We start from the raw sequence: 15,217 nt of genomic DNA on the forward strand, positions 1-15,217 counted from the left end.
GCGCGCGCGCGCGCGTGTGTCGCGTGCGTGTGTGTAGATTATTTTGGAACTGCAATTAAATTTTTTATAAGGCAATCCGACGTTGCGTCTACCCGGCGCAACAGTTGCACGCGCCACAAAGCGCATCTACTATTCGGTTCGGATTAATGTTGCCTGTTTTGCCTTGGGCATAACGCACACGTCAAGGTACAAACAAAAACGCTTTGTTGTCAAAAGACCGGCGGAGTAAAATATCGTCTGCCCGGAAAACATCGTAATTTCGGATCACGGCGATTATCGTTCCGAAACTGGCCGCGCGTTATTGCGTTTTGGCTTTAAATGGGGGCTTTTTGATTCACGTCGCGTTATTTTTGTTCCCGCTGCAGAAAATTCGTTAAAAAAGAAAAAAGAGGGAGAGCGAGAGAGAGAGAGAGAGAGAAAGAGAGAGAGAGAGAGAGAGAGAGAGAGAGAGAGAGAAATAGAGGGAGAAAGAGAGAGAGAGAGAGAGAGAGAGAGAGAGAGAGAGAGAGAGACAGAGAAAGAGAAAAAGAGCGAACGCTCTATTCCCGCGTTGCAACATCGCAATGTAATTTACGGATTTATTAATTGCGCCTCGTGATGTACGATCGGGTCTGTTTTAAGAGCATAAATCGTTTTAATAGGATTATATCGTAGATTATATCGCGTTTATCGGTTAATCGGAATTATACATGACGACAAATCTCGAAATATTCGTACAACGGGTTAGCATCTTTTTCGGGGGCGTTCTCTCTCTCTCTCTCTCTCTCTCTCTCTCTCTCTCTGTGTGTGTGTGAACAAGCACGTGAACAACGACATTTATAATTTTTTGACAATCGCAAAAGTAAACAGCCCGGGCGATTTACCAACGGGAATGCCACGAGAGCGCGCGCACGGCCGCGAATAAGTAACATTAACAAATGCAAGGCGGCGTGAACAAATACGCGGATTTATAGACGGTAGCCGGTTTTGGCCGGGCGCCAAGCTACTTAAAATTTGAACAATACAGTGTAACGCCTCGAAAATCAATACAGGCCGATTCTCATGATTCCGCATGAACTGTGCATCATGACTCTCTCAGCGCCTGCGAGTCGCGGCGACGCGATAAAACGAGATTAGATTTATAGGCGCAAAGACGTTAATGTGAAATTACATCTCATAACGAAGCAAACGCGGCTCTCCCGCCGGGAATTACACGCAATTATTATCACTCTGCGCCACGATCGACATTATTATTATTATGATTATTATTATTATTAATATTATCATTATTATTATTATTGTTGATGATGTTATCCTCATTCTTTCGCGGGACACCGGCTGTCGTTCCGTTAAACTGCAGTCATATCAAACAAGCGTATCAAATGGCTTTTTAACGACCGGCCAATTTTCGTTTATTCACGCCGCATTAATAATATTCTCGTACCGCTCGCGCCGCGCGCCTCGAAAACATCACGACTGTTTCTACGTAAACATTCTTTTTTCCCTCCGATATTCCTCCGCTGGCGATAATATCGATGCACGGCATAATTCCGCCTGGTGTGGAAAAAATCCGGACGAGTCAGCGCTTTCAGCGCGCGGTATCTTTATGTGCTTCTAATAGCAGTCGCGGCTTCCCCCGCTCCCTCCCCGCGATAAACCCGCCGCGAAATTGACCGACTAAAGCGACCCGTTTTCGTCTATTGTTATGTAGCGCTCGTATCAAGCTTCCGGGAAGCGCGGCGTGATAATATATCGCCGACGGTAGTTATTATTCCTATTGCTCCAATATGAAGTCAGCGCGCACGCGCGCGCGCAGCTCGCCAATTAAAAAGCCCGGCCAAACGGGGCCGGGCCGCGGGAACGTAACGTTTATTAAACACGAGCGTTCCTTACGGACGCCACGAAGAAATCCAATTTCGTCGTCCGGAGGCAACGGCTTCGCGAGAAATCGCCGACAGGCTCGCATTGCTGCTCGCACAATCAACGATTCTGCTCGCTCCCTCTCTTCTTCTCCCCTCCTCCCTTCCTCCCCTCCTCACTCTCTGTCTCTCTGTCTCTCTCTCTCTTTCTCTCTGCCAGACTTGGCGTAAGCGGTGTACACGGGCGTTTTTATCTAGCTAACCGCGACTGTGCGGCGTGCGCAATCAGAGAGGCGCCCGTTGACTCGTGACGCTTCCGGTCCAGGCTTCCGGTCCGCGGAACCGCACCGTTTCCGTTCGGCTGCCCAGCCCACCGATCCCGACCGCCGACCCGTCGTGGCGTGTATCGTGGCCCCGCCGCGTCCGCGAGGAGCAGTATCGAAATCAGTGGCGGTGCTTCATCACGAGAATGCAACGACGGAATACTTGCGCGCGCCCGGATAATTAGTTCCAAGTGCTGCTCGGCCGTGATTAGTCGGGGGGAGTCGTTGCCGCCGTGCGTGTGATCCGCTGAGCAATGTCGATTATTTAAGCCGCCCACGAGAGCCGACCTGCGCGAGGGAGGATTAACGATCGGGAAAGGTGCTGTAATCGGTGCTGCAAGTTCGCCAAAGTAACTCAACGGTGCGCGCGCGGGCGCGCGCGCGCGAGAGGAGAGAGAGAGAGAGAGAGACGGAAAAAAAAGTCGCACACTCGTCCCGCTCTAAGATCCTCGACGAGTGTCCGCGCTCTCTGGGCGATCGTGAGGAATGGGTGGGTGCCGACGCTTTGAAGCTGGTGCTTGATCTCTTCACGGTCTCAATGCCGTTTAAGTAGTCGCGCGAAGATGCGAGACGTCGCGTGTTTCGGTTCGCCAAGAATCGCCAAGATTTCTCGCATCGCGCCGGACGCGTTCGAGATCTGGTCGTACGCCGGTGTTAAACCAAGTCTCATCGTCACACGGTCCTTTGATTATATTCCACGATATAACATTCCACGATATAACATTCTGTCCTCCCGTCGCACGTAGCGCACCGCAGTGAGCTCATCAAGACTACGACTTTTTCTCTCCTCCTCGGCCACGCATATTTGAGAGATTCTCGCAGCCATATACGTTCTTACGTGCATGTTTCTTTGCGATGTATATCTGGCAGATTCGCGATGTATATTCGCATCAGGAGTCGCGGTCGTCCGCAATTTGTGCTCAAAAGCCCAGCTTCGCAGCGCACACCGCGCTATCCCTAACGAGGATGTGATATTCATGTTACGACAAGAGAGAGAGAGAGAGAGAGAGAGAGAGAGAGGGAGAGTGAGAGTGTGAGAGAGAGAGAGAGAGAGAGAGAGAGAGAGACGGTAACAAATGATACGCGTATCGCGTCGAGCGTAGGAGGACGACAAAGTACGTGCACGTATCATGAGGATACTCGTAAGGTTGAGGTCGCGATGACTCAGTGTGCACGGCTGCTAATCTGATCGGTGGTCCGGCCAGATAATTGCGGTCGATCATCACGGGCGAGTGTGAGGGTGGGAGGGGGAGAGTGCAGTGAGAGGGAGGAAGTGGTAATCGGTGCGCCAGGTGGATGCGGCTGTATCTGCGGCCGTGATACGCGAAAATGGCGGTTGCACCCGGTAAGAATAAATTGAAAATGGGCAGTGCGGGCCGATACTACGGTGCTTATCTCATCTACGACGTGGCGAACTCATGCCTCGCCGCCTTGCACGCCAAGATGCCTCCTCCGGTGGTCGTCACGCGAACCAACCCTCCGTCTCCCGTGCACGTCCAGAACCCCCGTAAGTTTTCTTCGTCCTTTCTGCGTTTCTCCGTTTTTCTGTGTGCGACTGCTGCGGTGCTTTCGCACTGTGTGTGGCGCGACGGCAGATGCCCGATTCCCTCCATTTCCCCCCGCGTCTTCAGCAATTAAATTCTCCCCGGCCCGGCCCCGCGCGGCCGGGTGAGTCGCCAAGGATTCGTGATTCGGGGGGGAGTGTGACGTGTAATAATGCGACGACGGGATATTTAGTAAATTGTTTCACGGGTCTTTCTCAGACTCTTTCTCTCCTCCCTTCTCGCCGGTGCCGCTGCCGTCGGCGTCGCGCGCCAATCACCGACGGCGAGGGATCGGTTTTAATTATAAAACACGAAGAAAAATGATCGCTGGAGCGCGCGCTCGCGTTCGGCTGCTGTTCTGGCGGAATAAATGCGGCCGGTTGACTTTGCACGAAATAAATCACATGTAAATCAGGAGAGACCGCCGTAGGAGGACACGTTCTAACCGTCAGTTCCATGAGATATTGGGCGTCGGACGCAAAAATAGCCGGATCGTTTTCCGTCGTTACTAAAATATGAGAGCCCGTTCGGACAGTTAACGGCAGGATCTTTCCGGTTGCATGTTTCGAGCCGATTAGGACCAACTGACACACACAGCCGCGCGGCGAAAGAACGGGCTAGATTAGGGGCGGCCGGATGCGCGGGAGAATAAAAAGACACAGCGCGATTTCAACGCGGGAGAAGATTCTTGTTAACATTATCAGGACGATTCTCGGGCGGTCGGGTGATCGCGTACCGCACGTGCACCAACAACCCGGACCGTCCGAAATGCGCGAAAATTCGTATCTCGAAGGGATATATTTAGGTAGGGTGCATTCGTTGCGCGCCGCGTCACGTAGGAGCGCAGGCGTGTAATTACACGGCGCTGGGTTGCATTCAGGGTTACGATATTCTTAATTGCATCGGTGTAATGCGAGGAAACGCTCGCGCGCGCGCGCCTCGCCCGCCGACGCCGACGACGACGCCGTCGTATTTCTCCGCGCGGTCTAGGGCGCGATTGCGCCGCCTGCATCTTTAATTCGCCAGACAGACGAGGTCGGCGCGAAGCGTGGCGTTCTCGAAAAATTCGCATCAATCGCGCGAAGTCGGGCGCAGCGCGCGCGCGCGCGCTACGCTCGACAGTCTCTCTCGCGCCGGTTTCCGCACAAACGACTTTTAAGGCAATATCGATAACATTAAATATTCACTAGCGAAATACGTCCAAGGCTGATGTCTTATTCAGAGAAATGGCGGCGTAAGAGCGCGCGAGTGCGGCGTGCATTATTCGCAAAATGGCGGCATAACCTTAAGCTGCGCCGATGCGTGCTGTAAACTGTTTTCAGCTCGCTGCTGCGAGCTGCATCGATGTGTAGCCGTACGTGTCTACGGTGCCTACAGTATCGCGTCACGGACTAATACCGCGATGGTTAGTAACGTAATTCGAGGTCACGCCTCTTTCTCCACTTTATGGCTTCGGCTGATCTCTCGCGGAGGGCAGCGCGAATGTCTCGCTGCGTCGCGCGAGAATCCTCGTTCCTCACACGATTGCCGCTTTTCCGTAACTTTCCGCGACGCGGCTTCTTTGTGTCACGTGTAGTCACACTCGCGTGAGATTGGAATCCAACTGCGTCGCTTGAAGCAAATGAGGAGAAAAATGCGATTATACGGCGCGATTACTTATTTAATCTCGTCAACGGGAAAGAGCGACTCTCGTCGGTGTCGCGCGCATGTGTACGTTTGTATATTCGTGGCTTCGCGTTAATCGCGTATAAACGTCCCCTGACGTCTCACGCCAAGAGACGTTTCTTTTTTCTCTTATCCTTCTCTCTCTCTCTCTCTCTCTGGATATTCGCCATCGACCGACGATACCGATAGATAGCGCGAGATAATACGCGACAAACTTAATATTACATCGACATTCGGGATGTCGGGGCGCGCTTCTCCCCTTCGCCCCCTAAGCCCTAGCCGACACCTACTTTCGCGCCCCTTGTCATATTTTATTTCCTTCCTTTCCCTTTACTTCCAACGGCCGACGGCAGGTGAGGAAGTAAGAAGGCATAGATGCCGCGCGGCGCGAGAAAGGGTGGAAACACCCTATGAGACGGGATAGCGTGTCTGTTTTGATTTATAAGAATTCGCCACGAACCCCTAACCCACCTTTCTAAGTCTGGCCTCACCCCCGAGCTCTCATAGATCGAGCTAGATCAACCCCCACCCGTCGACCTATCTCGCGCGTGAATAATAGGCAGATACCCTCTACTACCCCCGTCGCTTCACCAACCTCGCCACGATTTTCTTCTCTCATTCCACCGCCCATCGCGCTCTCTCCCTCGCCCTCTCTCTCTCTCTCTCTCTCCCCCCCTCCCTCCCTCCCTCCCTCCCTGGCTCTCTCTCTCTCTCTTTCTCGCTTTTTCCCGCTCGCTCTTTTTTCATTCGTCTCTCTATCGCGTCCCGATCGCGCGCCGATCGTTCTTCTCGCGAACGACGGACGAGCTTCATCTCGTCGCTGGTCAATGAAACGATCTATCAACGTTTGTGCCAGAACAAGAACTGTTACAAAACATTAGCGAGTCATGAAAGATTTTGCATCGCTGCCCGTTCCGCGAGGGTATACACGGATCGGGGACACGTCATCAATCTTTTTACTTCGCGCGCGCGTCGGTCCGGTTCCAGCGCGGCTGGAGATGAGTCGTGATATCCGAGAGACGAATCGCGCTAATTTGCAGGTGTCGCGCTCTCACATTGATAAATAGAAAGTATCGTTTTGATCACTCGCGCCTTCTTTTTCCCCCTTGTCACTTTTTGCCTCCGACGAAAATAATTACGCGGGTCATGATCCATGATGGTACAATTCTGTATCAAAACGAATGAGAGAGAGAGAGACGGAGAAGCAGCAACGTGTTTCCGCTTGCATCGCGAATTGACGCCAAATGTAATTACATGCAAAAACAATTTGCGGCCAGTTAGAATGGCCGCTCATTTGCGAAAGAACTCTCGCGGGATCCGCCGCGTAATACCGAATGCATACCGCGCGCCGGTCGACGACAGGAAGCGAAATGTCTGCAAACTTTTTCAATACGCGTTCGCCGGCCTACTTATTTTCTCAATGGGACTTTCTCACAACGGACACACCCTCTGTCGTTGCGCCACAGCTGTCGGGGCTCTAATCTACCCCGTGATTATTATACGTCTCTCGAAAGACCTGCTGCCCCGGCTTACTCATCGATTGCCATAACGCCATAAAAGTGATGCCGCCGCAGCAGTGTCGGTTCGCCGACCTTTCAGCGGGAGGAGAATAAAAAACGAACGCGCAAGCGCGAGGACGCACAATTGCGCGTCGGAGGAATTTCGCGCGTATCCCCGCGATACGATGATTTTGAAGACGGATCTCTCAGTGTCCGTCGCAGTGTCCTGGTGAGAGACATCTTGGATTCTTCTGCGCGATCTCTCCGGCGCAAATTTTCCGTTGCAAACAGCCCGTTCCCTCGACATACGAATGTTCACGCTTGCCTCCTCGCAAAATCTCATGTAATATGCCGTGTGTGTGTGTGTGTGTGTGTGTTTGTTTGTGTGCACGCCAGCGCTGTTCGAGGCGGACGAATGCATCGTAAATGCTGGCAGATGCCAAATTATTCACCGGCACACACTCGTATAATTATTATTGTACAATTTCCCGGCGATGTATCGCGCGCGTGCTGTCGTTATTCCGCCCGTCATCGGCCACTGTCATACCCTCCGAACGTGCAATTTTTTCCCGCATAACTCTCACGAACGCGCGCGCGAGGCGCATCGATCGATTTCTCGCGGACTTACAGCTTTGGCGCCTGCATGCCGAAACGAAATGCGTATGCGATGCAGCCGAAAGGCGCGCGCGCGCGTTTTACGTGCCGCTGCGTGAAATCTCGAAATGCTTGCGTTGTCAATTAAACGGCAGAGAGGATTAATAATAATCTGAACGGGACGACCCGCCGTTGGTTTCTCTCTTTTTACACATCTCGACATTGTACGCGATATTTTTGTTCTCTCTGTCATTCTGTAAATTATACACGAGGCGCATATATTAATTTTATAAATTAAGACAACGGCGTCGACGAGACACGAAGCGCTCGACCGGTTAATTTATTGGCAAGTAACACTACCCAACTGTCACTCACCGATTCCAATGAAATTTGCCATGCACGTAGAACATTGAAAAATATTGAATACCTGTTTTTTTTCTATATCGGCTGACGACGTATTTAATGGTGGAAATCACCCCTTGATCCCTGAATATGAAAGCACCATTTCAACTTTTTATACATGTTACATGTGATTTCCGTCAAACTTGTCTTCCATTGACCTAGTAAGTCAGTACAGGGTTTTTAGGGTCGCTGATTACGAATCTAAAAGATAAAATTACAAAATTCAAGATGGCGGATCCAATATGGCGGACCGAAATTCTAAAAAGATGGCTGATTCAAATCAAACTTTGGTATCTGGAGGTTTTTGGGGCCTTTAATTATGAATCTGGAGATAAAATTACAAAATTCAAGATGATGGAATATGACGCAATATGACAGATCGAAATTTAACTAGTGAAGGATGATATTGCCTCAGGCAATTACATTTACTGAATTTAACAGTGAATCGATATTCAAAATTGACCTGTCGCGTCAGTTCCAAAAGATTATTATCCGTCAGTATCCGAGCGGAATATGTAATGATATTCTGACGTATCTTGATAAGATATAGATATAGATATCTTGATCTCTTATACCTTATATTTATTCATTTATTTATATTCTATTTATTTATATATTTGTACATATTCATTTATATTATTTATCTAAATTCTGGACTTGAACAGCAAAAAACCTATTAATGTTCAAAACATTGATCTTAACGTCCAGAAAATTTATATAATATCCTTGAAAGTTTACAGTAAACCTTCTTAAAAATCTTACAAGTAAAACACATTACAATAATAATAATAATAATAATAATAATAAAGTGCGACAAACGAATTATATTTTGACTTCCAACCTCAGATTCGTAATTAGAGGCCCCAAAATCCTCCAGATACCAAAGTTGGTTTGAATCAGCCATCTTTTTACAATTTCGGTCCGCCATATGGGGTCCGCCATCTTGAATTTTGAATAATTTTATCTCCAGATCTGTAATCAGCGACCCTAAAAACCCCTTACTGACTAATTCAATGGAAGAACAAGTTTAACGATAATCACATGTAGTATGTAGTAAAGGGTTGAAATAGTGCTTTCATGTTCAAGGATCAAGGGGTGATTTCCACCCTTAAATACGTTGTCAGCCGATATAAAAAAAAACAGGTATTCAATATTTTTCAATGCTCTACGTGCATACCAAATTTCATTGGAATCGGTGAGTGACAATTGGGTAGTGTTACTTGTGAGAAACTCGCGCCGCTCCGTCGCCAATTTTGGGTCGTCGCGCACGCGGCGATATTCCGCGGTTGATGACGCGCGGCCATTAAACGTTCGTCAGTTTTGAACGGATTAACCGATCGCGACGCGGATCGATGTTACGCAGAATCCGCCGTCGCCGCGTCAAGGCCCCGGTGTGCCTCTGTTATCCGCCCGCCTGTCTTTATCTTAATTAAAACGAACAAGTGAGTCGCGAAGGTCGCTCGTAAAGCATCGCGTCTGATTACAGAAACAATACCTTGTTAACCACCCACCGGCGATCTGCCAATCACCTCCGCAGGTGAGAGCAGTCGCGCCGCGCTACTTGGAAGCCCCGGGACTTCACGGCATTTGTGCAATCGTCGTAATCCCGCTGGATATCGTTCTGCCGTGGATGCAATAATAACGTGGTTGCGCGATTGTCACGACTCTCGCGGTCGCGTCAGCTCGGCTCTCGCCCGCAGCGCCGAGAAGAACGCTTTCTCGCGCGGACGCGCACGCGAGAATCGCAGTGAGTGCGAATTTTCACGCCGATTTTAGCGCGATCGTTGACGACGTACGAGTATAATGTTGCAAATAAAATTTATTTATTTTACACGCACGCGCGCGCGCGCGCGCTGTGTGCGTACGTGTAAAATGAAATTTCCATGTACGATGTAAAATTTATTTTCACTCGTTTATCAATGCGTAAAATTGACTTTTACGTTTTCGCTGTATTTAATGTACATTTCAAATAAGTTGTACATCCATGTCATATTTAAAGCGATAGAGGAGGGAGGGAGGGAGAGAGCAGCGAGGGGACAACACGAAACTCCCGGAAAATTATTGCGGCCAAATAACAGCAACAAGGGCGCGCGATTTACTTTCTGTACACCGCTCTCTGTACGTTTTAAAATAACAATCCAATTTCCGTGCGGGCACATTTTATACACATACTCGCGGATATTTGCGAGGTCAAGCCCGAATTACTCCCACGGGGATGCCGCCGCCGCCGCCCCCCCCTCCCCTCTCCCCCGGGTTACCTCCTCAAAATTGCTTTGCATAACGTATTTGTGTAAGATACAAGGGATCCCCCAAAAGAAGAGAAAAAAATTATTCCCCCGTTAAGATAAAAAGAGCTGCACATAATATTTCTTCGTTATTACTTCCCGGCCGGGCCGGAGGAATTCGGGATTTCACGGGCGCGAGAGACCCGCGGACGTCCCTTTATACCTGGCCCTGCCAGCGCGTACAACGCGCGTCCCACGCGAAAAGCGACCATCGACGAGCTGGATGAAATAATAGAGTCGTAAAAATAAGAGCACGCGTGACTCGCATCACGCTGAAATCCGTTGACAATATGCCGCGCGCCTATCGACGCGGTCTCGCGAACGTGCGACGGCCATGGCACATATCGTCGTGCAGCAATTTCCGCGGCGATTCGTCGGGTTATCGACGCGACGTCGACGACGACGTACGCCCTCGCAGTGACGCGGCACTTTCACGTCGCAATTACGGCGAATACATAATAACGACCGGTCGAAACGTGTCAAAGCTTTTTTCCGCGCGCGCGTTACGTCACGCGCATCTAATTAGCGCGCAGCGCCAATGTTCGAGCAGATCGCGGGGCCATTACAGCCGATTGCTTTGCCGAATGCATGCGCGTTGCAAGCGCGACGTAAGAACGCGTAACGGCTGCTCTCGTCGCGATTAATTGTTCCACGCTGTTCGCACAACACGAGTTATGCGGCCGAGCTTGAAGAAATAACTTGCGCAAGCGACTTGCCGCGCGACGCCCGCAACTTACACGCCGCTCACGGTATTTACGGGACGGTCCTCCTTCCGCGTACGGGAAACGCGCGGAAGATTATTCACGCGCAACAGTAACAACCGGAGGACGCCGAAGCCATTTTTCAGCGGCAGAGTTTCACTTGATATAATGGCAGATCGTCGTCGGCGGGGCCGCAGCCGCCGTTCAGCGATTTTATGAGATGTGAAATTAAGCTCCTAACTGCCGCCGGTCATTTTTTACATCCAAAATAGAGCCGCGGCGCCCTTCGGAAGCCGCGGGGCGGCGGGCGGGCGGGCGGGCGGGCGAGCGCGCGCGCGGTATCGACGTGGAAAATCAATATCGGTCTGAGAACTCGCGACTGGCGTAAACAGCAAAATGTTTTGGTATGCTAAACGGAAACTTTCGTACGCGCGCTATTGATTGACGCGCCGACGACGCGTCAATAGACACCGCGACTCAATTATCGAGAGACCGCTTTCGATTCTGTCTCGATGCGTACTCTTATTGACTAACATCCTGCTTAGCGCGTTCACCGCGACTCGCGCGCACAAGGGAAATCTCATTTGACTGCATCAAAATTTCACGCGCCGAACCGCGCGCGATTCCCCGCGCGCAACGCTCGACGGCTGCGACGTCTTTCGTCAGGAACGACGATCTTTTCCGGTATTTCTCTCTCTCTCTCTCTCTCTCTCTCTCTCTCTCTCTCTCTCTCTCTTTCTCTCTCTCTTCCTGGTGATCTCGCAGTCGCGCCCTGTTAATCGTGTTTATTTGAGCGAAATCAAGCGAATTATACGCGTCCCTCCACGAAGATCGAGCGGAAGAACGTTCGCCGTGATAACGTTCGCTTTGTGCGCGGAACTTACGACGCAACTCCACGCGGGAGTTCGCTTTTTTTGCGAAACGCGACACTTCCCGGTAAAAATGGATTTCTCGCGAGTCGGCCTCACCTGTCGGAATACCCTTCCGCCAACAACGACGAACAAACCCTCTCTTTCGCGCGACGCGCGGTAAATATTATTATTATTATTACTGCTTATATTACGCGGCGTAAACGCGCAAGTTATTCCATATAAACGTCACGTACTCGTAGAATGCGCATGTCAAAGAGCAAAGAAACGTTGACGGGCCGATCCGTGCGACATATTCTACCTTTGATATGTTAAACTTTCAGTCACTCCTTTCTCGAAAATCATTCGAGAACTTCCCCGTCCGCAATTTCCGTTTCATGGGTTTCCCTTCGTCCTTCGACAAATTCGTCCTGCCGCCACCTTCTCCCCCGCGCATTCTCGGCTTGCCCCCCTCCCCGCCCCTTTCATCCTCTCGCCATTCTCCTTTGCGTCCCTCATTCATCTCTACTTATGCTACCTCTTTTATCCCTTGGCGAACTTAGCGGAATCTCCCGCAGCTCGCTGCATCCAGCAGATTCGTTTCCTCCCGCCTCGGCTGTTCTTGCCAGCGTCGTCGCTTAATTACCAGCCGTTTAGGTCTTAATTGTTAATTTAGCGCGTTACGTTATTCTTCGCGATGCTCGTTAAAGGTGAAAATGCGGGTCGGTTACGTCGCGAGGCGGGGAAATGAGATTTCTCTCTTGAGAACCGCGAAACGGAAACGAGAAAAACAGAGGAGACAGACCGGCAAAAAGAAAGGGGGAAAAAAAGTGGAGAGGACGGAAGGCCGGCGCGTTTTAGCGCGAGTATGCCGTTAATGGAGCGTTGTAAAATGTAGACGGCGGGGGTATAACTACGAGGCTACGTAGCGAGATAAGACCGGCGAGAAGATAGCGGGTTTACTACTACGGGATCTTAACAAGTCGCCGCGCGATCCGCCGCGCGTCTTTGACAAACCGTCACCATTACCACATCCGAGAGTGGAAAAGTAGCCATAATTCCACACATTGTCCTCTCTCCCGGTAGCGGCTAGCCGCGGGCTAGCGCGATCGCTACGCTTCTCGCCCGATATATACATCAAGTACACCCGGTAGAGCCGCGCTCTCGCGAAACTCCCTCAGAGCGTAATGCAGATGGACGCGAATCGGTACTCGCGACACATCTCGCCAACACACTCTTGGCCAGCTGATCAAATATTAATCGCTTTGTTCGTTAAACAATATGCGTCTACGTGCGCGGCGAGACATTTCGCTAGTCGCGCGAATTTCAACAATTTTTCCGTCCCATTCTCTCTCTCTCTCTCTCTCTCTCTCTCTCTCTCTCTCTCTCTCTCTCTCTCTCTCTCTCTCTCTCTCCCTCCCTCCCTCCTTCTCTCTCTCTCGCATCGGCGAGAGCCGAATTGTGTGCTACTTTCGGAAAGTTGGAAACCCCTATTTGTCAAGCCACCCCGGGACTCGGTTTTCCACATCGATGCGCCAATAATTCGATCACGATTTTAAAACTAAATTCACGTCTCCAACGGGAACTGCACGTTAATGGTCAAGGTCCTCTCGTTAGACCGGGAACGTTATTTTCTCTATATATTTCAGGGTCGAGCAGGTAGTTTCTCGCCCTTTCCTCACTCTCTTCCGTTCTCCTTCGTCGTCCCTCTTGCTCGCGCCCGCGTTCTCTCCTCTCCCCCCCTCCTCTCTCTCTCTCTCCCCCTCTTTCTTCCTCCGAAAGTCCGAAGGTAAATATTTCGGTCACGTAGTAGCCATCGTTCTCTCTCAAATACCGGAGCTTGCAAGCTACGCGCGCTCAGTGCACCGCTCTGAGTGATATTTTGCTATTTAATCCTCTCTCGATGTTCAACGCGGTTTCGCGCCCACACCCGCTCTCTCACTCTCTCTCACTCTCTCTCTCTCTCTCTCTCGCTTTCTCTCTCTCTCTCTCTCTCTCTCTCTCTCTCTGCACGTTTTCCATGCTCGGCGGCCTTTCTTTAATTTCCAAGGGAAGACATCTCCTCCTCCTCGGCGGCCCCGGCAGCTTCTGCTACATCAAGCGATGCGGCAGCCTCGGGAAGCCGTTTCCCGACAGCGTAACCATCCACCTTCAACCCCGCTCTGAATCCGAACGACGGCAGCGACGGCTTGGTCCGCGGGTTACACGAGTGACCCGTCGGCGATTTTTCTTGGGCAAGTCCCGGTCTTTCCTTCCAGTCGCAGCGCTCTGGACAATTCTCCCACCTTCCTTTTCGACCCATTGTTATCTACCGCCATTGTCATTCGTCGCACGAGCGACCCGCCCGATAGCGCGGAACGGATTAAGCTGTCTTTGTCAATGATATCCAGGAATGGGGGGGGGGAGGGAGGGGTCGACCTCTCGACGCCCATCGAAGCTATGCAATTAATGTCAATCGGTCCTGACCGTGTTTTGTTCCTTTCCGCTTTTGCGGCGTCATCGTAGCGCCGAGAGAGCCGAGTGGAGTCGAGTCGAGTCGAGATGCCGCGTCGACTCGGCCGCCGTCGAGCGGCAGCCGCAACATCCCGAGTGAAATTAAGTCCGCGACTTGTGTGTGAGACCCCGGCCTCGAAAACGAGAACCGGGCTTTATTATGGAAGTTGCTCGGAGACTACGCGCTAAATCACCGCGCGTACGTGTGCGCGCTCTGTAGCTTGTATTGATTTCTACGCGTTACTTGAATAAAGTCCACGATGCGAAAGGGGAGAGCCGCGCCGCGTTCGTCTCACCCTTTTGTCCGCTCGCTCCTACGTACGTGGAGCGCTCCAGATTGAAGGCTTTATGCCGCCGTAGCGGCATGATTATATCAAAATATTCAATTGTCGTTCTCGTTTTTCACACGCAAACACACACGCACACACATACCACGTGGGGAGAAGGAAAGAGAGAGAGAGAGAGAGAGAGAGAGAGAGAGAGAGATTGTGTTGATGTTAATCTCTCCAGGCCACGCGTAACTTTAAAATAACGCGATCCCACGGTAAAGGAGAGAAGTTTATTCCGACCCGCTGTGTCGTTACCTTTCAGCAACGCCAGCAGCGCTGCATTAGCAACGCATTGACCCTGATTCCTACGGGCGAAATTTTTTCTTTTTTTTTTGCAGTAATGCCTCTCTGCCAGAGTTAAGACATATTTTGCACTATAAAATCAACGGAGCGGAGAATATTCTCACGTGCCGCCGTTCTTTTAACCTTTAAAGGTCGAGACGTGATGGGCGGCGAGAGAAAGAGAAAGAGACAGAGCGAGAGTGCCGCAGCCCGCCGGCCGGCGGAGAGGGAGAGAGAAGGAGAGAGTAATTATGCGCGGGGTCGACTATGAGCACCTTAAATTGCTCGGATGCACATCGTGATGAGCGTCGGGCCGGGCGGGGGAACTTTATTAGCGCGGCGGGTTCTATTTATAAACTAATAGTGATTTATAAACAGCGGCCAAACAATGGCGCGACGTGACCATGAATCACC

The 15,217-nt window shown here is 50.9% G+C and overlaps 1 protein-coding gene across 8 annotated transcripts in view; it reads left to right on the top strand.

Annotated features, from left to right (window-relative positions):
* Positions 1-15,217, top strand: part of LOC105192538 (nucleolysin TIAR) — a 472,885-nt gene that overhangs the window by 303,146 nt on the left and 154,522 nt on the right. Inside the window, exon 1 of one of the 8 annotated variants that reach the window (XM_011156736.3) lies at positions 3,216-3,668. The exons of the other annotated variants lie outside the window; for them this stretch is intronic. Coding sequence (XP_011155038.1) covers positions 3,491-3,668 — 178 coding nt within the window. The 5' untranslated portion in view covers positions 3,216-3,490. Of the gene's footprint in view, positions 1-3,215; positions 3,669-15,217 lie in introns of those variants that run through there. 8 annotated transcript variants of the gene reach the window in all.

Source organism: Harpegnathos saltator, unplaced genomic scaffold, assembly GCF_003227715.2.
Source record: "Harpegnathos saltator strain DR-91 unplaced genomic scaffold, Hsal_v8.6 scaffold219, whole genome shotgun sequence".
NCBI lineage: Eukaryota > Metazoa > Arthropoda > Insecta > Hymenoptera > Formicidae > Harpegnathos > Harpegnathos saltator.